Source organism: Giraffa tippelskirchi, chromosome 2 (assembly GCF_054371585.1).
Source record: "Giraffa tippelskirchi isolate mGirTip1 chromosome 2, T2T-mGirTip1v1.2.pri, whole genome shotgun sequence".
Lineage (NCBI taxonomy): Eukaryota > Metazoa > Chordata > Mammalia > Artiodactyla > Giraffidae > Giraffa > Giraffa tippelskirchi.
The window spans coordinates 183,622,992-183,646,860 of record NC_137276.1 but is presented as its reverse complement, the minus strand read 5'-3'; the positions used below and the strand labels follow the sequence as shown (position 1 = coordinate 183,646,860).

The window sequence follows — 23,869 nt, the reverse complement described above, 5'->3', positions numbered from 1 at the left end:
AATAAAGTCATATGAGAAAAGCCCAGTGAGAAAGTCATATGAAAAATACTAGTGGGAATTGGAAAAATAACAGGTGAACTTACTATGAGGATAAAAATAATAATTCCATTCTTCATTGTCAAGGAGAAGGATTGATTCTGGCCCATTAGGTGATATGTTATTTTTCTTGTCTTAGGCTTGTGCTGATCCAGCCATAATTTTTTTTATTTGTTCCCTCCTCAATCACATGGCGAATCTATTATTTTACAACTACTGATACCTCTGTCCCACCCCTATCCCAGGGACTCTACAATATCTCTAATCATGAAGCCCTCTCCTGTCCTCAAGGCCTTTACAAAGCAGTTGAGGAGGAAGCAAATATAGAGCAATAGAGGACTAGAGGACGTGGTGTGTATATGTCTCAGAAAAGAATGCAAGTACATGCTTCCTTTAGTGGAGTTGGACTGAGAATCCAAGTCTTAGGAAAGAGAGTAGTGTGGATTGTCTCTTATGTTTGAAGAAATTAAATAGCAGTGGTTACTCTCATCACCAGTCACTGAAAAAGAACCCATCCTCTGTATTTAACTCAATAAAATTGAAAGAGTCTGGTTTTCCCACGAGAAAACCATACATATATATGCACGTATGTATCATCGTTTAAAATAAAAGAATTCACTGTTATAGTGGAGGGGAATGACAGTTTTGTTGTTTTAGTCAACAAGTCACGTCCAACTCTTTTGCAGACTGTAGTCTCCTAGGCTCCTCTGTCCTTGAGATTGCCCAGGCAAGAATATAGGCAAGAATACTGGAGTGGGTTGCCATTCCTTCTCCAGGGGATTGTCCTGATCCAGGGATTGAACCCACTTCTCCTGCATTCATCTCCTGCATTCATCTCCTGCATTCCAGGCAGATTCTTTACTGCTGAGCCACCAGGGAAGCCCTAAACATAGGAGAGCAACCACTCAACTTAGGGCACAAACCCATGACCCTGGGATTAAGAGTTCCATGCTCTGCTAACTGAGGACATAGTTTACGAATAGAATTAAACTCATAAGTTTATTAGGAGAAAACTGGTGATGAGTTAATCACTAGTAATTATTTTGAGATGGGTACTATCATGCCAAAATATAGACTAACTTGAGCATCTATTGAAAAAGAAGAGCTTAGTTGGTTTAATTATTAAAATTAATAATAGAAACATAAAGAGAAATCCAAGTATGGATTCACTATTCTTTTTCCTTTCTGGTGTAGTTATAAACCTGAACTGGTCTCATCTATGAACTTACATATACCCTTACATGCCAGATGATGCCGCAGAGCACCACACCTATCTTGTTTCATTCAGTGTTACTCTTTCCTATGTTTTTAATTCATTTCCATTTCTAAAGCCATTTTCCTTTTCTTTTTCCAGACAGAGGAATCTCCATATATCAATGGCAGGTATTATAGTAAAATTATCATTTCCCCTGAAGAGAATGTTACATTAACTTGCACAGCAGAAAACCAGCTGGAGAGAACAGTAAACTCCTTGAATGTCTCTGCTAGTGAGTATTTCATTTCTGGCATTAAAAAAAGTAAGAAAATTTGAAGTTATTCTTCATTAGTTTAAAATCTTCAATTCCATCTTCCTGTACTGCATTATGGTAAGTTTTATTTATTTATTTTGCATTTGGTATCATCATCATAAGGTTCTTTTTTTTTTTCCTGGTGTCCATTCTTTACAATCCTTGTCTGGACAGTTAAATCATTTCATGTTTTATGGATCAGAGACTTTATCTTATACAGGAATATTTCCAAGATCAACAGAAGATAAGGACTATGTTGCTCTTGTTTAACCCATGTTTTGTATTCAGAGTACAGATGATTCAAATATTACCTGAAAACATTTCTATAACAGTTTTAATTTTGGTAAATTTTTAACTCCCCTTAATCTATTATTTTGCATTTCAATTCTTTGTGGTATTTATCCTATTATTTTGCAAAGGAATGCCACATACTTAAAGTCATTCAGCAAATTGGTAGTAAAACTGATATCAGGAATCCAAAAATCTAGTTTCAAATATTGATGCATTTGAATATCATATTTGAATCATAGGTTAAAAATCAAACAAATGAGATAATCTCAGAGAAAGTGAAAAAAAATCTCAATGCTGAAATCAAGGTAATGGATACATACCAATAGCTGCTTTTTTATTTAATTTGAAGTTATCTCCCATCTTCAATTCTATAATTCTTTATTTTGCTGTGTTAGTCTTAAATCAGGGCTGGCCTAGACTGAGACTCAGATCTGGACGGGATACTAACTGACTCTCAAAACTTTTCATTCTTCAGTCAGTTGGAATCCTCTATGTGATTTTAGCAAGATAGAGATATACTGGCTAGGAATTAGCTGAAGCTAGGAGAAAATAATTTTCTAAAGATAATGGCCCTTAACAGAATATGACTGGAATATAAAAGCCTTTTGGATTGACAGGAGAAAAGAACCAAATGAATTTAACTCTAAAATAGGAGCATTGACTTCTCTGAATTCAATTCAGTGAGTATTGATTTGTCCTACCTAAAAGAGAAGTTATCCTTTCTTCCTGAACACAAGTCTCTCTTTTTAATTCTAGCCCATTGAATAGTGGCTTTATAGACCTTGCAGTTGTTTGATCAACATTTAATACCATCATTTTCAAAGTCAATGAGCACCTCCTAAAATTCCAATATAGTAGGCATGAGGAGGGGTCTAGGAATCTGCATGTTAACAATCATCACTGAAATTTCTGATGCAAGCCCATGTTCATAGAAAAATATTTATTTAGTCTAATATTAAATGACAATCCACCACAGTGACAATCCTTTAAATGGGCCAAGATCATAGTGCTATTTTAGTCATTTGGAGGGCTTTTACAAGCATCACATATATTGCACCTTCACCTCTGAGATGTCCTCAGTTTTAACCACCACTCCTACCACTTTGAAAATGTCTCTAAGTGGCAAATCTCTGACACTAGAATATGAAAATAAATTCTTCTTCACTGAGGCAGGAAAATTGAAGTTGAGAAACTACACTGTAGATTCCATGCACTGCAACTTTTTTCTCCTAAAAAAAGAAATCCTATTAAAAGGTGGTAGATAGTGGGAAAGTTAATATGGATTTCAGATTAATACTATAGCTTGTCAGTTGTAAAGTTTCCTATGGTAGATCAATACCTTTGCAGTTTTAACTACTGTCCTTTCTTAAAAACAAGATGAATTTCTTTGTACGGAAGTTCACGCTTTATTAAATGTAAATTTTTCTACCCTCAGCTGTAGAATAGATATTTTATCTTTGAGTATTATTACATCATACTATAATGGTAAAGGTGACTTTCATATATCAACAAATTTTGTTTTTAATTTCATATTAACATTTTTCATTTCAGTAAGTATTCCAGAACACGATGAGGCAGACGAAATAAGTGGTAGGTACTATGCTGCCGGCTCTTCTTCCTTGACTATCTGCTCAAGATTTATGAAGTGTCATTGCATAAGTAATTTTCCTAGCTGCCACATTTTGATTTGAATTAAAATAGCAAATGAGACAAGATAGTAAAAATGCTAAAATTTTAATCCTTTAGAAGCACAAGTTTGCATGTTACTCTTCGTAGTGAGCCTTGATCATTTTTAGTCAGAAATAATAACTAGATTGACTTCTTTTCAGAAATGCTTGGCATTGTCTGTAATTGCATGGGTTTTTCTTCTTTGTTGTAGATGAAAACAAAGAAAAGGTTAATGACCAGGCAAAACTAATTGTGGGAATTGTTGTTGGTCTCCTCCTCGCTGCCCTAGTTGCTGGTGTTGTCTATTGGCTATACATGAAGAAATCAAAGTAAGTTGAAGAAAAAAGATCTTCATTGTTCATTGACTTTCACGGGGAGAAAATTCAATGTGTTCATTATGTTTATTTCAGCTGAGCATGTAATTTCTCTGAAAGGAAAGACACATTGCCCAAAGTCAGGCTGATCATGTTTTGCCTTCAGTTTACCGTGGCTACATTACCAACACTGGGGACATGGCTTGGAGTGATTTCACATGTGTCCCCTTATTTTTCTCAGTCAGTAGTCCGAATTGAATTATGTTATTTTTCTCAATGCAGAGGTAGATTTTTAAAAAGCACATAGTCCCTAGGAGTCAGCGATTCTGAACTATTTGAGGTTTGTGGACATTAATTAAAAGTGGTTAGTACATCCCATGGGGACAGTAAGTGTCTTTACAGTGACAGGTCTGGCCAGCAGTGAAACTGTTGGTGAGGTCAGGCCATCTTGCCGTCACTACTCCTCTTAGATTCTAGTTAGGTCACTTTGTTTCATAGAAGGATCTAATTCAGGGGAAAAGTCATCATTATGTTGTGCTGAATTTTTTAAAAAATGATTAAAGTAATAAGATTACTTTAAAAATGACTAAATGATGTTTAAAGATTATTAGAATCATACAATAATACCTATAGAGTCAACCTCACAAATCATCTAATAGTGTCTTATAATGAAAATCCAATTAACAGTTGTTCAGTCGCCAAATTTTGTCCAACTCTTTGGACCTCATGGACTGCAGCATGCCAGGCTTCCCTGTCCTTCACTGTCTCCTGGCGTTTGCTCAAATTCAGGTCCATTGAGTCAGTAATGCCATTCAACCATCTCATCCTTTGTCGTGCTTCTCCTGCTCTCAATCTTTCCAAGCATCAGGTTCTTTTACAGTGAGTTGGCTCTTTGCATCAGGTAGCCCAGATGCAATTGGGCAGAGATGGGGTTCTTGCATTGCATTTTATAAAAATTCCATTAGTGATTCTGTGGCATACCCTTAGTTTCAATCATGGGTTTCAAACTCCTATATCTTATAAATGAGGAAATTAAATTTTACAAGGGAATGTGTATAGCTTATGGCAACTTTGGACTTTATTTTGTATTTTCTTGATGTTTTGATATAACCCCTATCAACAAGTCAGGTTTAGTTAACTTAAAATCAAAAGAAAAAACAGACTCCATCAGATCCATGGTTCTACTCTTTAAAGATACAAATTTCAGTGAAGTAATATTTGAATGGATCTGCCATCAAAGGAAGGTAGTAGCTTAGAATTTTTAAACTCACATAATATGAGCATGGATTGAGTTCTGCCTTGTTCTCACAGTCCATCTCTGAAGTAGATAATCTTATTATACATATTTCACTTTGGAAAAAAACTAAGGCAGAGAATAGTTAAATGGCTTGTTTAAGATCATACAGTTGTAAGGGACAGAATTATATTTTATTTAAGGCAGTAGTGTTTTAGAATCTTTGTGTTTAATTCCTAGGTCTTATTTTCTCTCATTATGCCTTACTTTTTCAACACATTCCTGTTGTGTATTGTAGTTGATATGCATATCCACTCTCACACTAGGGCATAGCCACTGCTAGTCTTGGCACTTCAGTCCTCAGTCTTGAACAGTCCACACTATCACTTGATGACAAATGTGGGGTTTTTTCTCAGTGAACATTTTACCTACAAACTCTTCATTGTTGCTATGCACCCATGGTTTCTATGGAAAGTTTAGAAGATGTACCATGTAGAAGAAAGGAAATGTAGTTTCCCAGAGGCAGTATCTACCTTATTAGAAATTCTCTTTCTATGTGTCTAAGTTTCATGACTATCAAAATCTTATCCTTCCTTTATAATCTACAATGAGGTGCTCACAAATCTGACAACTTGGCCTCTAAAGTATTTTGGTTTTATTTATTTAGCATTTATGAAAGTAATTTTTATTTAGGGCACTTCAAAGTAATTTTACTTCTTAAAGAATAAAAATAAAATTTCTCTGTATCCTGGAATTACACTGAAAAATAGACAGCAGTCTTCTACATTATGATCAAATGAATGTGAAATTCATGGTACTCTCCAGTGTCCTTAATCATGCTACTCTGATTGCCAATATTTCATCATATCCTATTTGTCTTTGTATGAATAGGAAAAAAAATTGTGTGTGGAGGGCAGGGAGGTTGTTGTGTTTTAAGTTATGTCATTGGATATTACCATATGATAACTCAGAATTAAAATCATGGGTAAATAAATGCTGGACATTTAGCTTCATAGTGTCTGTAGTTTAAGGATTAAGACTGCATGCATTTCTCTTGAAGTACTTCATTTAATTAAGTGCTTATTTTACCATCTGATTTGAAGATTTGTCTAAATAACTGTTATTAATTGAAAAGTGCACCAACTTTGCTAGAGTCAATATTATTGGTAATCAAAATAATAAATTGCAATTTTTACCCCAAGCATCAAAGTGTTTTTATTAAGACTTTGCAGCACTCTTCAGATTTGCTAAGTGCTTCACCTTTGTACTCACTCAGTCATGTCCAACTTTTTGCGACCCCATGGGCTGTAGCCTGCCAGGCTCCTCTATCCTTGGGATTTTCTAGACAAGAATACTGGAGTGGGTGCCATTTCTTTCTCCTAGAAAGTGTTTCAAATTCCTGACTAGCTATTCTTTTTACTGCCCTCTGAGATAAACAAGCAATTTTGCTATATGAGTTACTGTTAATACTTATGCCCAGAGTAAGTGAAGATTCATAATAAGAGCTTTCAGGTTAAGAATTCTTAAGTCTATTTTTAGGTCCACTATACTCCCTTTCTTCCTTTTCTTCTAGGTAACTTCACCTTTACAAATCAATATGAGGGTTTCATTTCTATGTTTAGCTTAATTCATCACCATTTTATATGGATATGAGAGAATTTAATAATAAAGATGTGATTCAGACTTTTTTCTCAGTTACCTAAAGAAATATACCCCTGTGTTTACCCTCCTGTGAAATGATACCATCAACAATCTTAGTGAGTCACCCATTATTGCAAACAACTTGTAGAAACAATTATATTAGTTCTTTGCATTGGCAATTTAATGTCAGTGGAGAGAGAAATGAGAGAAACAATCTTTTATGCCTAAGTAGAATTTGAGTACAACATACCTAGTGACTACTCAAAAAACAGGAACTCCCCATTCCATTCATATGAGATACATATTTTTATATCTATTTTAAATATGGAAAACTGCAGCAGGAAATGCTTAGCAGTTGTGCTTGATGTTGTGATATAATATGTTCATTGTAGAATTAGGACTAGTGCTTCCTCTACTGTTTTGATTCATGTAACGTCTCACTGGAAATTTTTTTTTTAATTTGAGATATTTTGATAGTGAGAATGGATTACTCATCATTTCCTGTGCATGCAGGGTATTAACTGTCATTTCCAGGCAAAAGGTATTAACTGACTAAACCCAGTTCATATCTAGTTGTTTAACAGGTAAAAAAAGTGAAAATATTAGTCATTCAGTCATGTCCACCTCTTTGTAGCCCCATGAACTGTAGCCCACCAGGCTGTTTTGTCCATGGAATTCTTCAGGCAAGAATACTGGAGTAAGTAGTCATTCCCTTCTCCAAGGGATCTTCCTGACCCAGGGATTGAACTCCAGTCTCCTGCATTGCAGGCAGATTCTTTACCATCTGAGCCATGTTTAATAAGAAACATGGAAACATAAAGACCTAGACCTAGAGATAATTCAATGACTTTTAAAATTATTTACTCCATTTCACTCCATCGTGTTCTCTGAACATTGTTTTTATATCTGGAGGAAGTTAAATATTATTTTTTGAGTTCTAAATTCTCTCCTGCATTTTTTATAGTACAAGAATTACTGAAAAATTGAAAGAGTCAGAGATAAAGGAAAAAAAATGTAAGGCAGCATGATGTAGCCACAAGTTTATTCAGAAGTGTATTAAAATCATAATTTCCTGATTGGTTGCATTTAAGAGACCCCTGACCACCATACTTCTTATCACTGAACTGAAAGTAAGCATCAACCAGACATTTATAATCTCAAAATACATGTTGTATGGATCTTGGAAATTTACCAAGAGATTTATCTTTTGCAACTGTGGAACTCATGACTATTTTCATGAACTTTTTGTACATTATGAGGACAATATGGAAGTCTAAAAATCACAAATATCCTTTGTCAGTTCTGCCTTACATAATGCTTTACTATTCTACTACTGTCTTAGGAAAAAAAAACAGACAGTCCTAAATTGGCAAAAGACTAAAGAAGACTAGTCTTTAACCCCAAAACTTTAAGAAATATGATTATATTAAGCCTTTCTAAAACTCTTCTCATTAGTATCTCTTAGTATATGGAAGAGGATCTTGCAAGAAATTTAATTTTAACTGAATTCTATTTTAAATCAATATTCTGTCTAAAATCAATGTTCCCATAAAGAAAGATTGACTCCCTGCTGAATGACTTGAAAATACAGGGCTGAAGGACCCTTTATGGCACATTTTGAGTGACTTTCCTAGTGTATTATTACATAACTGAAATCCTCAAAATTTAATGAGGTAAGTTTAATTAAACATATTTCATAGTATCTAAGGCTCAGTGAATATTACCTGCCCAAGTTAATGCATGCAGTATCTTATTCTGTATCCCATATAAACTTTCAAATATATTTTGCTGCCTCACAAGGACTTCTTTGGAATTAAAACTTCATCTCTGACTTTAATTGCCTGCTGGCATTTTATGTAGTGCTAGGGGTGGAAGGATGTGCTTTCAAGTGCAGAGCTGATGTGGCCTCTTACCTTATATTAGACATCAAGCTAATCCAGGCTTTGGTTTCTTTTTCCTTCACTACCCCGTAGCCTGGCAGGCAGCCAAAAGAGGAAGAAAAGACAATACCCCATTATTCTATCAAAGCATAAATAATAGACGAGACTAAAGAGGAAATAAGATAATGTGGGAATGCTGGAGTCCCCATTCAGTCAGTCACAAGGTCATGGCCGCTCAAAAGGGCAGAACTGTCCATGGCCCTGCTCTCTCCTACTACATGTGGACTGAAACATTTCCAGCAGAAAGAGATAGCACCAAAATTTTCATTTTTATCTCTCTTTGTGTGCTTAGTCACTCAGTCCTGTCTGTCTCTTTGCAACCCCATGGACTGTAGCCCACCAGGCTCCTCTGTCCGTGGGATTTTCCAAACAAGAATACTGGAGTGGGTTGCCATTTCCTTCTCCAGGGGATCTTTCCAACCCAGGGATCAAACCTGCATCTCCTGCATTGGCAGGTGAATTCTTTACCACTGAGCCACCAGGGAAGCCTGTCTATATATATGTATTTCACTTAATTTTTTAAATTTTATATGTTTTTTTTTTTTATCATTGTTTCAAAGGTGAAGGGAAGTCCTAATCCTCAAGTTTCTGCTTCTGCCCATATGGTTACCACATTACTCACCTAAAGGAAACACCTAAATTACCCACCTAAAGGAAACGCCTATATCACCCACCTAAAGGAAATGCTTTGAACCATAATGCTGAATACATGCCAGTGGCATCCTGCTTTCATGCATATTCAGTGTTGTTACATTTATTTTGATCCACTGATCCACTAACATAATGGTGGTTCCCATATTTGCTATTGCTCAAATGAAAGGCTATCTTCTATTTTTCACTGAGGATATTAGGATTTCCTGTTTTGCTGGAGAGTTTCTTTGGAGAGTCATTTGAATAAATGCTAAGGATATCAAATCAAAACTTTTAAGAAGGACAACTATTCATTTTTCTTTCTTTCCTTCTTCAAACCCAAAAATTGCTGACAGATGTGCTTCTGAGATGTGGGGCTTAGAGCCCTCCTCTCCTCCTCTAACTCTTTATTAAGGTTAGCCCAGGGGGAAGCTTACTTTGCTGAGAGCTGTGACCAAGGAATAAAGAAAAATAACTATTCTCATGGTTATGACCCTGATTACCTGCACAGGTATCAATGGCCGGTTTGCTGAGAGTGGCAATTCTGCACTGCCAGGGTCCCAGTCTTAAATACCTGTGATCCTGGTACCCTTCTGTGCTGTGTTCCAGGCATGCTATAAAGTAGAAATCATAGAAAATGCCCTTTTAAACTGGGAAGTATTAATAATTCCTCATGTTCCCTCTCAGTTTTCAAATTTGTTATACATATGCCTACATTTGGAAAAACTAAAGTCCTATGAACTCTTTCATGCATGATATATATGGCTATTATTTTTATTTTCCAAATGTGCAACTCTGTTAGAGCACTTTATGTATCCTTTCAAATGACACCACATTCCAAGATTATGATGTATTGGCTATGTCTGCCATTCCTACCCCCTTCACTTTTCTTACCTCCTTTCAGTTCAGTTGCTCAGTCATGTCCAACTCTTTGCGACCTCATGAATCGCAGCATGCCAGGCCTCCCTGTCCATCACCAACTCCCGGAGTCCACCCAAACCCATGTCCATCGAGTCGGTGATGCCATCCAGCCATCTCATCCTCTGTCATCCCCTTCTCCTCCTGCCCCCAATCCTTCCCAGCATTAGGGTCTTTTCAAACGAGTCAGCTCTTCACATGAGGTGGCCAAAGTATTGGAGTTTCAGCTTCAACATCAGTCCTTCCAATGAACACCCAGGACTGATCTCCTTTAGGATGGACTGGTTGGATCTTCTTGCAGTCCAAGGGACTCTCAAGAGTCTTCTCCAACACCACAGTTCAAAAGCATCAATTCTGCAGTGCTCAGCTTTCTTCACCGTCCAACTCTCACATCCATACATGACCACTGCAAAAAGCATAGCCTTGACTAGATAGACCTTTGATGGCAAAGTAATGTCTCTGCTTTTAATATGCTATCTAGGTTGGTCATAACTTTCCTTCCAAGGAGTAAGCGTCTTTTAATTTCATGGATGCAATCACAATCTGTAGTGATTTTGGAGCCCAAAAAATAAAGTCTGACACTGTTTCCACTGTTTCCCCATCTATTTTTCATAAAGTGATGGGACTGGATGCCATGATCTTAGTTTTCTGAACATTGAGCTTTAAGCCAACTTTTTCACTCTCCTCTTTCACTTTTATCAAGAGGCTCTTTAGTTCTTCTTCACTTTCTGCCAATAGGGTGTGTCATCTGCATATCTGAGGTTATTGATATTTCTCCTGGCAATCTTGATTCCAGCTTGTGTTTCTTCCAGCCCAGCATTTCTCATGGTGTACTCTGCATATAAGTTAAATAAACAGGGTGACAATATACAGCCTTGATGTACTCGTTTTCCTCTTTGGAACCAGTCTGTTGTTCCATGTCCAGTTCTAACTGTTGCTTCCTGACCTGCATATGGGTTTCTCAAGAGACAGGTCAGATGGTCTGGTATTCCCATCTCTTTAAGAATTTTCCACAGTTGATTGTGATCCACACAGTCAAAGGCTTTGCCATAGTCAATAAAGTAGAAGTAGATGTTTTTCTGGAACTCTCTTGCTTGTTCGATGATCCATCGGATGTTGGCAATTTGATCTATGGTTCCTCTGCCTTTTCTAAAACCAGCTTAAACATCTGGAAGTTCACAGTTCTCATATTGCTGAAACCTGGCTTGGAGAATTTTAAGCATTACTTTACTAGCATGTGACATGAGTGCAATCATGCTGTAGTTCAAGTATTCTTTGGCATTGCCTTTCTTTGGGATTGGAATGAAAACTGACCTTTTCCAGTCCTGTGGCCACTGCTGAGTTTTCCAGATTTGCTGGCATATTGAGTGCAGCACTTTCACAGCATCATCTTTCAGGATTTGAAATAGCTCAACTGGAATTCCATCACCTCCACTAGCTTTGTTCGTAGTGATGCTTTCCAAGACCCACTTGACTTCACATTCCAGGATGTCTGGCTCTAGGTGAGTGATCACACCATCGTGATTATCTGGGCCATGAAGATCTTTTTTGTACAGTTCTGTGTATTCTTGCCACCTCTTCTTAATATCTTCTGCTTCTGTTAGGTCCATACCATTTCTGTCCTTTATCGAGCCCATCTTGCTTCCTTTATCCCCTTTTAAATTTATGTTAGTTGAGCTATAGCTGATGTATAACACTGAATAAATTTAAAGTGTACCACATGTTGATTTGATACATTTATGTACTGCAATATGATTTACACTGTAGCATTAGTAACATCTCTATCCCATCTCTTGGTAACTCTAAAGCAAAGGCACACTTAGACAACACTGCTAGATTTAGTTCCCTACCTCCTTTCAAGCAGATCCGGAAACAAATTTATAGTATTGGGGAAAATCTCACAAAAAAGTTAAAAAATCTTCTAAAATGTTACTTAAAAGCAACTTGAATGCTTAATAGCACTGCACTTATAGAAAAACACAGAAGAGTAGTTGAGAGCGAGGACTGAACTCTCTTCGGCCACTCAGTAGCTATGTGGCTGGGCAACAATCCAGGACTTACCATTGTTTTGTGAGTCCCTGTCACTTCCTGGGGACTTTCAGATATACTCTACATTTATCCTCACACCAGCCCTGGAGTAGACCCTACTGTCCCCCATTTACAGAAGAGCAAACATCTTAAGAGGAGGGACTTGTCTAAGGACTCGCAGCTCAGACTTGGCTAACCCCAGGGTTAAGACTCTTCTCTCCACTTTACTGATTAGAGGGTCACCTCCAGAGCTTCTTCCAATATTAATTTGTTATTCTATTATTTAAATTTTGTCTCATTTTAAAATTATAAAAAAGCTGGCTGGTGCATAACTCTTCAGACAAGTAACTGTAATAATTTGTATTTTAACCGAAATGCTTATTTTTTATAAATGCCTTAACTTCCTTCCTTAAATCAATCAACTTAAAAAAAAATATTGACTGAAAATATTGCTGAACAGAATGGTTTAAATAAATTTTTGTTATCTTCCAGTAGTAGATGGATTTCTAACCTGTGTAATGCTTTCAAACCTCTAAAATTTCCACAAATTAAAAAAGACACATCCATAAAATTATATTTATTTTTACCACATCAATCTCAAAACTGAACCTTAAAGTAATCAGAGTAAGTTCTAGAGTTTTTTCCTAGTTAGAGAGAGCAGACTCTCAGTAACAAAAATGGAGAAATTCATAAAAACTTCAAGTAAATCTTACATACATGCACTCAGTGAATATCTCCCTCCCCCAGCAGCAACACTATTTTATTTCTATTTAATATATTTCACAGTGGTTAACACTTAGCATATTTGTATAACTGTGTAACTTGGCCCGTAGATACTGGAGCCAGACTACTGGAGTTTGAATCCTGGCTTTGCTGTTTGCTAGCTGTGTAACCACAAGCAAGTTTATTAGTGTACTTCAATGTAAAACAGAGGTATCCAGGAAGGGGAACACATGTAAACTCATGGCTGATTCATGTCAATGTATGGCAAAAACTATTACAATATTGTAAAGTAATTAGTCCCCAACTAAAATAAATAAATTTATAAAAAAATAAAATAAAAAAAAATAAAACAGAGGTATCCTAAAGCTAAAATAATTTAATATCTGTGAAGCATTTAGAACAGGGCCTGGGGCACACTGAGGCATAATAAGAGTTTTAGCAGTTATTTTTTGGATAGTGAGATTAAGAAAAGACAGGGAAATTTTTTCCTTTTTTTAATTTTAAAAATAATCATTTTGAAGTTGCTCAACTCTTCTTCTACAAACATATTCTAAAAATATGTTTCATGTTACCCATAACAAACTTTTTCATAATGCCAAACTGTAAGCAGTGATTCTTAGCCTGATTTTACCTGACCAATATGCTGAAAAATATTGTGATTTGCTCTGAAAACCACAATTTCCTTAGAGTTATAGTCACTCCCTTCCTCTCAAGACCCCCTTCTTTTATTTGATAAAATTTTTTGAAATCGCAGAAATTACCCTTAATCCCTACACAAATACTAAATCCACCTAGAAGGTAAGTAGAACTGGAAATGGGAATGGTATCCAGTTTCTCATTGTACTTTTTGCCTGATTCTTGCAATTCTTGGCCATGAGGATAATGCTTTAGTTTTTTTCTATATAATATTTTTATATTAAGGTAAAATTTGCTTACATTAAATATGCAATTAAATATGTTTTGATAAATGTATACACCATTGTAGCCATTACTCCAACCATGATATAGAGCACCTCATCACCCCTTTGGAATTCCTTCCTGTCCAGCCCTGTCATCCTTTTTCCCTTAGGCAATCACTATGCTGATTGCTATCAAAAGTATTCTCTCTATTTTACCTATCTGTGAAAAAGCAGCTGGGTCTGTATTGACTTTATATTGTTGTTATTCGGTCACTAAGTTGTGTTTGACTCTTTGAGACCCCATGGACTACAGCATGCCAGGCTTTCTTGTCCTTCACTGTCTCCCAGAGTTTGCTCAAACTCATGTCCATTGTGCTGATGATGCCATCCAAAAATCTCATCCTCTGTTGTCCCCTTCTCCTCCTGCCATCCATCTTTCTCAACATCATGGTTTTTTCCAATAAATTGGCTCTTTGCATCAGGTGGCCAAAGTATTGGAGCTTCAGCTTCAGCATCAGTCCTTGCAGTGAATATTCAGTGTTGATTACCTTTAGGATTGACTGTTTGATCTCCTTGCAGTCTGAGGGACTTTCAAGAGTCTTCTCCAACACCACAGTTTGAAAGCATCAATTCTTCAGTGTTCAGCCTTCTTTATAGTCCAACTCTCACTTCTATACATGACTACTGGAAAACCATAGCTTTGACTATAACGCACCTTTGTCAGCAAAATGACTTCTCTGCTTTTTAATACACTATCTAGGTTTGCCATAATTTTCCTTCAAGGAGCAAGTATCCTTTAATTTCATGGCTGCAGTCACTGTCTGCAGTGATTTTGGAGCCCCCAAAAAGAAAATCTGTCACTTCCTCCACTTTTTTCCCATCTGTTTGCCATACAGTGATGGGACCAGGTGCCATGATCTTAATTTTTTGAACATTGAGTTTTAAGCCAGCTTTTTCATTCTCTTTTTCACCGTTGTCAAAAGGCTCTTTAGTTTAGACTTGATATTGGTGAACACTAATATCATAAGGAACAGTAAAAGGAAACACATATGAAGTGTAATAAGGCCAGTTAGTTCAATTCAATAAAAGAAATATCTTTTGGATGCCTACCTTATTCAGACAAGAAGGTATAAATAAAACATGGTCCATACTATCAAGGAGTTTACATTCAAGTCAAGGAGACTAAAGAGATTGACCATATTTGAAATGTCACAGGACAGATGCCTGGAGACTGGGGTGGAGACTCTCTGATGGGAAGAGCTGGATCTCTCTATGTTTAAGCTCTGGAGAAAACGAGACATGTCAGAATCTCAATCAGAAGCTTGAGAGGGCCATGACTTAGGGGTAGGGACAAACCAGATGTAGACTGAATCTTACTAAAACTGCAACTGAGCTTCAACCTAGCTCAAACCCTGACCGAATTGAAGTCATCCTATCTGCTCACCTTTCTGCTTAACAAAGTAAAGGGGAGACCTTATGTGATGGAAAATAACATTGTGTGTATTCTGTTATTTTGTATATCGTGTCATGCAAAATAAAAAGGACTAGATATACAAAGAGTCAAGAAAATATAATCAGTAATCAAAAGGAAAAGCAGACAAGTGGATCTGTGCATTATTTGGGTATTGTAGTTAACAGACAAGGATATTAATAAAACTATAAATAATATATTGAAAGTGAAAGAAAAGATGGCCAAAGGAGATGGAGTCAAAAATTGAAATGTACTTTAAAATATCTTTTAAAATATTATATTAAATATGATATAATTCTCCTGTATTGTAGTCAGACTCTTTACCATCTGAGCCACTGTCTAAGCCACCATATTACATTATATAATATTAAAATATATATTAAAATAGATCTGAAAATATATTAAAATAGGTTAGGGTTAGGGTTTGGGTTATTAAAAATAGGTCTCTGGTGGATACATTTAGAAGTAGATTGGCCACAGCAGAACACAAGGGAAGCAAACTAGAATACAGATCAATAGAACACATAGAGGTTGAGGCACAAAGAGAAAAATAGGATGCTTAAGAGAGTAAGAGACACATGGGACCCACGTAAAGGTCTAACTTATGTATCAACATAAGTGAAATCCCAGAAAAAATAAAGAGCAAGAATGTCCATCATCAATGAAATAAACCAGCCCAGTAACAAGCTATACAGTAATGAGAATAAACAAGCTACAACTACATGCAATGTTATGTGTGAATATCACAAAGTTGAGTTTAAATAAAAGGCAGACAGAAATGAATACATGTGGTACGATTCCATTTATAGCAAATTATAAAAACAGATAAAACCATTCTGTGAGAAATCTGGATTGTGATAACATTTGGGGAGGTAGCAGTGACTGGAAGGGAGTATAATGGGGAACTTCTGCATCTGAAGCCGTTCTGTTTCTTGAACTAGTTACCAGTTACATTCATGCATCCACTTTTGAAAATTAATTGTACACTTTCGATGGGTACATTATCTTCTATGGATTTTATTGAGGTTGCGTGTGTGCATGCTCAGTTGCTCAGTCACATCCAACTTCTTTGGGACCCTATGGTTTGTAGCTCGCCAGGCTCCTCTGTCCATGGGATTTTCCAGGCAAGAATACTAGAGTGGGTTGCCACTTCCTCCTCTAGGGGATCTTCTGACTCAGGGATCGAACCCACATCTCCTGGGTCACCTGCATTAGCAAGCGAATTCTTTATCACTTCAGTTCAGTTCAGTTCAGACTCTCAGTCGTGTCTGACTCTTTGCGACCCCACAGACTGCAGCATGCCAGGCCTCCCTGTCCATCACCACTTAGTCACCTGGAAAAAACTCCATTATTGAGGTTACTAAGATTTTATTTGTTACTAATTAAGTAACTAATTAAGCTTCCCAGGTGGTTCAATGGTAAGAATCCACCTGCCAATGCAGGAGATACGGGTTCGATCCCTTGGTCAAGAAGATCCCGTGGAGGAGGAAGTGGCAACCCACTCCAGTATGCCTGCTGGGAAAACCCTATAGACAAAGGAGCCTGGTGAGATATAGTTCATGGGGTTGCAAAGAGTCAGATGTGACTGAGCACACACACACAAAGTAACTAATTAGAAAAAGAGAGTAGAACTCAAAAAATCTGTGATATGTATACAATTATATATATATATCCATCTATGTTGTATATATATACCATTACATTATATATACATATATACCATCTATTTTATATATATACCATCTACATTATATATATACCATCTACATTATATATATGTATATATATAATGGTATATATACCTTTATATTATATATGTAAATTCATATCTATCCTGTCACATATTATAGGACTCAGTCATGTTGGCAGGATTTGAGGCTGCTTTCCTGCTTATGGACAATTTAGAAGACTGTAGTTTAAGCTAAATTAAAAATTTTTTAATCACAAATTAAACAGTGGAAACAGTGTCAGACTTTATTTTTTTGGGCTCCAAGATCACTGCTAATGGTGATTGCAGCCATGAAATTAAAAGACGCTTACTCCTTGGAAGGAAGGTTATGGCCAATCTAGATAGCATGTTTAAAAGCAGAGACATTACTTTGCCAACAAAAGTCCGTCTAGTCAAGGCTCTGGTTTTTCCAGTGGTCATGTATGGATGTGAGAGTTGGACAGTGAAGAAAGCTGAGTGCCGCAGAATTGATGCTGTTGAACTGTGGTGTTGGAGAAGACTCTTTGAGAGTCCCTTGGACTGCAAGGAGATCCAATCAATCCATCCTAAAGGAGATCAATCCTGGGTGTTCATTGGAAGGACTGATGTTGAAGCTGAAACTCCAGTACTTTGGCCACCTCATGCGAAGAGTTGACTCATTGGAAGAGACCCTAATGCTGGGAAGGATTGGGGGCAGGAGGAGAAGGGGACGACAGAGGATGAGACGGTTGGATGGCATCACCGACTCGATGGATGTGGGTTTGGGTAGACTCTGGGAGTTGGTGATGGACAGAGAGGCCTGGCGTGCTGCAATTCATGGGGTCGCAAAGAGTCGGACACGACTGAGTGACTGAACTGAACTGAACTGAAATGTAGGCTAAATATAATGAATGTCCCAGTATGAATGAGCCATATGTCTTTATCTCACTTGGACGTAAAGCATACACTGTTAAACACTATTAACACAATTAAGTTGTGATTCTTAGCAAATAAGTTACAGAATTCTATTTAAAGCATAGCAATACTTTTAGAGAAAAATGGCATTTTCCACCCCAGCTTCCTTAATCAAGAAACACATCTGGTGTTATATAATTTTTAAAAACATAAGTATTACTAGGAATCACTGACTCAATAGACATGAGTTGGAGCAAACTCCAGGAGATAGTGAAGGACAGGGAAGCCTGGCATTCTGCAGTCCATGGGATTGCAGAGTTAGATATGACTTAGCAACTGAACAACAATAACAATTACTAGGAATTATATAGCAATAATAATTTGAAGTACCATCACTGTGGTTTCCCTGATGACTTCTATTTCTCTTAGCATATATTTAATGCAACCCCAGGTCCCAGGTAGTTTCAGTGGAATGTGTTCTATTACCAGTCAAGGCTCACAGATGTGGAACTGTTCATCCTAGGGGCATATGTGTATTTGATGTAAAACATTTGCTTTTCAAAGATACATTAATGTGAACTCTAATATTAAAAATGTCGTTCAGGTGCTCAGTCATGTCTGACTCTGCATCCCCATGGTCTGCATGGGACAGGCTTCCCTGTCCTTCACCAACTCCTGGAGCTTGCCTAAACTCATGTCCATTGAGTCAGTGATGCCATCCAACCATCTTGCTTGTCCTTTGTTGTCCCCTTCACCTCCTGCCTTCAATATTTCTCAGCTTCAGAATCTTTTCCAATCAATTGGCTTTTCACATCAGGTGGCCAAAGTATTGCAGCTTCAACCTCAGTCCCTCCAATAAATATTCAGGGTTGATTTCCTTTAGGATTGACTCGTTTGATCTCCTTATAGTCCAAGGGACTCTCAAGAGTCTTCTCCAACACCACAGTTTGAAAGCATCAGTTCTTTGGCTCTCAGCCTTCTTTATGATCCAACTCTCACATCCATACATGATTACTGGAAAAACCATAGCTTTGACTACATGGACCTCTGTCAGCAAAGTAATGTGTCTGCTTTTTAATATACTGTCTAGGTTTGTCATAGCTTTTCCTTCAAGGAGCTAGCGTCTTTTAATTTCATGGATGCAGTCACCATCCACGGTGATTTTGGAGCCCAAGAAAATAAAGTCTGTCACTATTTCCATTCTTTCCCCATCTATTTGTTATAAAGTGATGGGACTGAATGCTGTGATCTTTGTTTTTTGAATGTTGAGTTTTAAACCAGCTCTTAAGAAAAGTTAAATATGTTTGTCAATGTGATAATGTGTATTTAATTCTCTTGTAGGACTGCATCAAAACATGTAAACAAAGACCTTGGTAATATGGAAGAAAACAAAAAGTTGGAAGAAAACAATCACAAAACAGAAGCATAAGAGAGAAACCATTCCACTTGTCATCCAGGTGAGTAGGCTGTGTGAGGTTTACAAAGATAATTCCCAGGAAAATATGAAACATTCTAGTGATGAAAGGGAAGGCCTTGACATTAACATGCATTATAATTGCAGCTTTCAAAACAGGAAGAGATTTTTTTCAAAAGAAAACTTTGGTTACTCAGAAAGGTATTCTCAGAAGAATGGAATCTCAGTGGACTCCCCATCCTCAAGAAAATCATTATCCTCAGGATAAATGAACTCAATTTATAGATTTTAACATTCAATGAGCATTTTCAGTCTAATGCCAAAAATTTTGCTGAGTGCAAAAAGCTTAATTTTATAAATTGATGTTTTGGTTAGGTAAGAGCCATTCTCACATTTTACTTTAAAAAGCAATTATGAGAACAATTTTAAAATATAAAAATTTTAATCCAAGGATTTAATATACTTTGAAGTGTCAGTGTATTTATGCAGCCATTTCTCAAATCATTCTAATGAAAACACTAACAAATTTGTATGTGTGTACACACAACTTTTCCAAATAGTGTACATATTATATATGTGTATCTATATATGCATATATATGCATGTATAATGCACATATTGATATTATATATATAAATATCTATTGCATATATCTATATATAATAGCTATATGAGTATGATTTTAAAGACAGTCTCCAAGAGGTATGTTTCCATGGTATTGCCACTTGCAATTTGAACATTTTATTTTTATTTATGTTCTCTCAAGCCAGTCCAACAGAGAAGTCATTTGGACAAATTATTTTTTATGTCCTTGAGAATAAGTGTTACCATACTTTACTCATATATGTAAAAGTCCCCAACAACCACAGTGAAATTTGGTTGATTGTAAGTAAACCACAAGTTAAACAGTTTGAGTAGGTCACCTAAGTTTATCCCATAAAGGAGATGAGAACAGGGAAGGAACTGAAATTAGAAGGATGCACACAGGAAAGAAAAATAAAATGACTGAAATAAGACATTTTTAAAATCTGAAAATCAGAATTTCAAAATGATGGGGTGAAAGGAGTAAAAACTGAATTCCTTCCCCGTCCTGCCTTCCATTGGAGGCCAAGCATGCAGCATTCCCACCTGATTTTTATTTATGCTTCTCTAGGAGTCATTCCTCAATCCTTTATAAACATAGCATTTGCCTTCTGTTTTCTTCAAAATCAGATAGAGTAAATTCTCAAAGGAAAATTGAGCTTGAATACAGAGCCCACAAAATGGGGTCTGATTTGAAGGGATAAATGAGATTTTTAACCTGAAGAGAAACAGAATGAAATATTTTCCTGGAAAACCTTATACTTTTCATAAGAATTAAGCAAGTTTCCCAAAAATAAAGACCTTCAACAATTCAAAAAAAAAAATTGTTAGTTAAAGAGCTGCAACAATACCTGGGGTTACAGTTAGGTTCAGGGATGATAGGGTTTTATAAAAAGTTCTTGTGAAGTATCACATTTAGTATAAAGCATATACTGATTGTGAAAAGTGATTGCTATGGTAACTTATCTGAATTATGTTTTTTTTTTATAATTTCAGAAAAAAACTATATAGAACAATTGAAGCATGAACGTGGATTGTATTTAAGACATATTCAAAGACACTGACAGCAATTCATGGTTCAAGTATTAAGCAGTTCATTCTACCAAGCTGTCACGGGATTTCAGAGAATTATCTCAAGTAAAACAATGAAATGAAATTACAAACAATAACAAGTTTTGGTAGCCATGATGATAGGTCATATGTTGTGTTGGTTTGATTTTTTTCTGTAAATGTCTGCACTGAGAATTTCTTTTTGGTTTGCCTTTTATGTAAATTTTTTACGTAGCTATTTTTATACACTGTAAGCTTTGTTCTGGGAGTTGCTGTTAATCTGATGTATAATGTGATGTTTTTATTTCAATTGTTTATATGAATAATCTGAGCAGGTACCTTTCTGATTCTGATTGCTATCAGTAATGCCCCCAAACTTTCTCACAAGCACCTAAATCCCAAAGGTGGAAGCTTGTGAAGATTGGGGACACACATTGCCCTAATCAAAAACTGATTTTTATCACTAGGGAAGAGGAGGCAGAGAGTCAGGTTGATAAGCACCAGATGAACTATTTCTGTGAATGTGCTGCCAGCTGACTCTCAGAAGCAATCACACACACATACGGACACACACATAATAATAAAGAGTACTCCCAAACTGATGCTTTTGCCTGTTCTGAAAAAATAAATCACACAGAACTTGGGTAGCATTTACCTTTAGAGACACCTGCTAGTAAATTATTTTCTGTCAAAATAAAAAACAAGTCAATGTGTGAGAGACAGTTTGGAAAACTCATGGCTAGCATTCCCATTTTCATAGGTTACAATGTAAATCACTGGAACTTAAAATTGGAGTTAAATCCTTTGGGTTATCCACTGCCTTAAAATTATACCTATTTCCTTTAAAAAAAAGGTATCAGTCAGAATTGGAGATTTTTAACAGTGATCATTATCAGAGCTGTGTTATTTTCCACAGAATATAGAATATATATTTTTTTCGTGTGTGTTTTTGTTAACTACGCTACAGATATTGAATGCACCTTGAGATCATTTAGTGTTTTTAACTGGTACATAATTTATCAAGCAGTATGTTAAAGTGTAATAATAAAATGTCTATGTATCTTTAGTTACATTCAAATTTGTAACTTTATAAACATGTTTTATGCTGGAGGAACTCTATAGGATGGTAGTGTTAAATGAAAACTTTTTGAGGTAGACTGGATATGGGCCAATAGCTACTTGTGACTAGACTTTTAAACTTTGCTCTTTCAAGCAGAAGCCTGGTTTCTGGGAGAACATGGCATGGCCGTTTTTGTCCCAGGACTTACATAAATTTATCAAAAAAAAAAATGAACATCAGATTTCCAGGTATAGAACTGTGATCTTTGGGAGGAAAGGAAAACTGGTGTTTGTTTTTTAGATTAATGGAATAATTAATTAGGAAGGCAATGAAAAATAAAGATTAAAGTCAGAAGAAGATTAGGAATAAATACTTTGCCACTTTTGCATTATTTAGAAATACACATTGTTGTACATTTGTAAACCGTTTGCTGTCTGAGCAATAGTGACTCAGTTTAATAAAAGCTTCCTATAGTGTATTGGTATGAATTAAATACGTAAAATATCCTATTAGACACAATGCTGTATAAAATATGACGGGGGGAAAAAATATGTTATTTTTGCCTCTAAACTTTGATTTATTGAAGTTTTATTTGGCAGGAAAAAAATTGAATCTTGGTCAATATTTAAACCAAAGTGAAAGGGGAAAAACCAAAGTTATTTGTTCTGCATGGCTATGCCATTCTGTTATCTCTGTAAATACTGTGATTTCTTTTTTTCTTTTATCTTAGAATTTTGTTAAAAAAAATTCTAAAAATTTTAAACACCTCCTTTCCATAATAAACCATGAACACTAGAATTAAGTTACTTTCATATAAATATTTTTTTTCTTTTGGTGTGAGAGATCAAAGGTTCAAAGTTTAACTCCTGAGATATATTTGCAGAAAGAAGCAATGTGACAATAGAGAGTTTTATACTACAATTATTTCCTGGCTTCTGTGGTTAAGTCTGAAAACAGCTGTCAGAACCTAGTGAGCAGAACATGGGAAACTGAGCTATGGACTGAAAGCAGAAAGTTTGCCAGGGGGAAGAAAGAGACAACATTGTTATCAGTGGATCAATGCCTGGATAAAAAGGAAAGTTTGTGTGTGTCCCGGCAGCCATCAGCACAGCAAGGCTGGGAATGAAGATGATACACCACTTCTCAACTTTGAGGTTCCATCTTTCCAACTTAACTCTTTGACGACAGGAGACAGGTTTTGCCAGTTCAAGGTTCACTCCCTATCTGTGATTACAGGAATTGTATGTGGAAATGGATTAACATACCCATCTATACCTAAAATAATAAAACTGAAATATGTCTTCACGTCTCTCACAGCTGGTCTGCCTCTTGTCTAAACTAGGATGTGAATGCATAGAAAGTAGTTGTCTTTATTATGGAGTGGAAAACTCATTGTAAGTCCCCATCTCCCTGGAGACGTAACGCAGCAAAATAAAATTGTCTCTGCCCTCTTATAATGTCAGGTGGGCCACTTCAGCCAGTCTTCGATTTCACAAGTGGTGATTTCTATAATGTGTGTCTCCATTTTCAACCATGGGATCATGCTTACTGTGGGTGTCCCATGTGGCTGTCCTCGGAACTGAATTAAGAGGACCCTTGCCGGTTTCTTCCCTTTCTCTCTAACACTCCATTCAGCATACCATTTGACATTACCTAGGAATGAACCTAGAAATGCCTCCCCCTCAAAATAAGGTGAAGCTAACTATATGTGTCAGAGAAAGTTCAGTTCATTTCAGTCGCTCAGTAGTGTCTGACTCTTTGTGACTCCATGGACTGCAGCATACCAGAGAAAGTAATTAATATTTATTGAGCCCATACTGTGAGCTCTGTCCATCTATATATTATCTTATTTAATCCTTA

The 23,869-nt window shown here is 36.3% G+C and overlaps 1 protein-coding gene across 6 annotated transcripts in view; it reads left to right on the top strand.

The window, feature by feature from the left end:
* Positions 1 to 23,323, top strand: part of ALCAM (activated leukocyte cell adhesion molecule) — a 225,494-nt gene extending 202,171 nt beyond the window's left edge. For 2 of the 6 annotated variants that reach the window (XR_014069078.1, XM_081542933.1), the window contains exons 12-16: positions 1,391 to 1,523; positions 3,387 to 3,425; positions 3,715 to 3,832; positions 19,245 to 19,360; positions 20,896 to 23,323. Coding sequence is in view for 4 of the 6 variants with exons in the window: in XM_081542933.1 (XP_081399059.1) it covers positions 1,391 to 1,523; positions 3,387 to 3,425; positions 3,715 to 3,832; positions 19,245 to 19,332 (378 nt within the window). In the remaining 2 variants the exon portion in view is untranslated. The remainder of the gene's footprint in view (positions 1 to 1,390; positions 1,524 to 3,386; positions 3,426 to 3,714; positions 3,833 to 19,244; positions 19,361 to 20,895) is intronic. The other 4 variants (XR_014069082.1, XM_081542946.1, XM_081542942.1 and 1 more) reach the window with 3 other exon arrangements.
* The last annotated feature ends 546 nt before the right edge of the window (positions 23,324 to 23,869 follow it).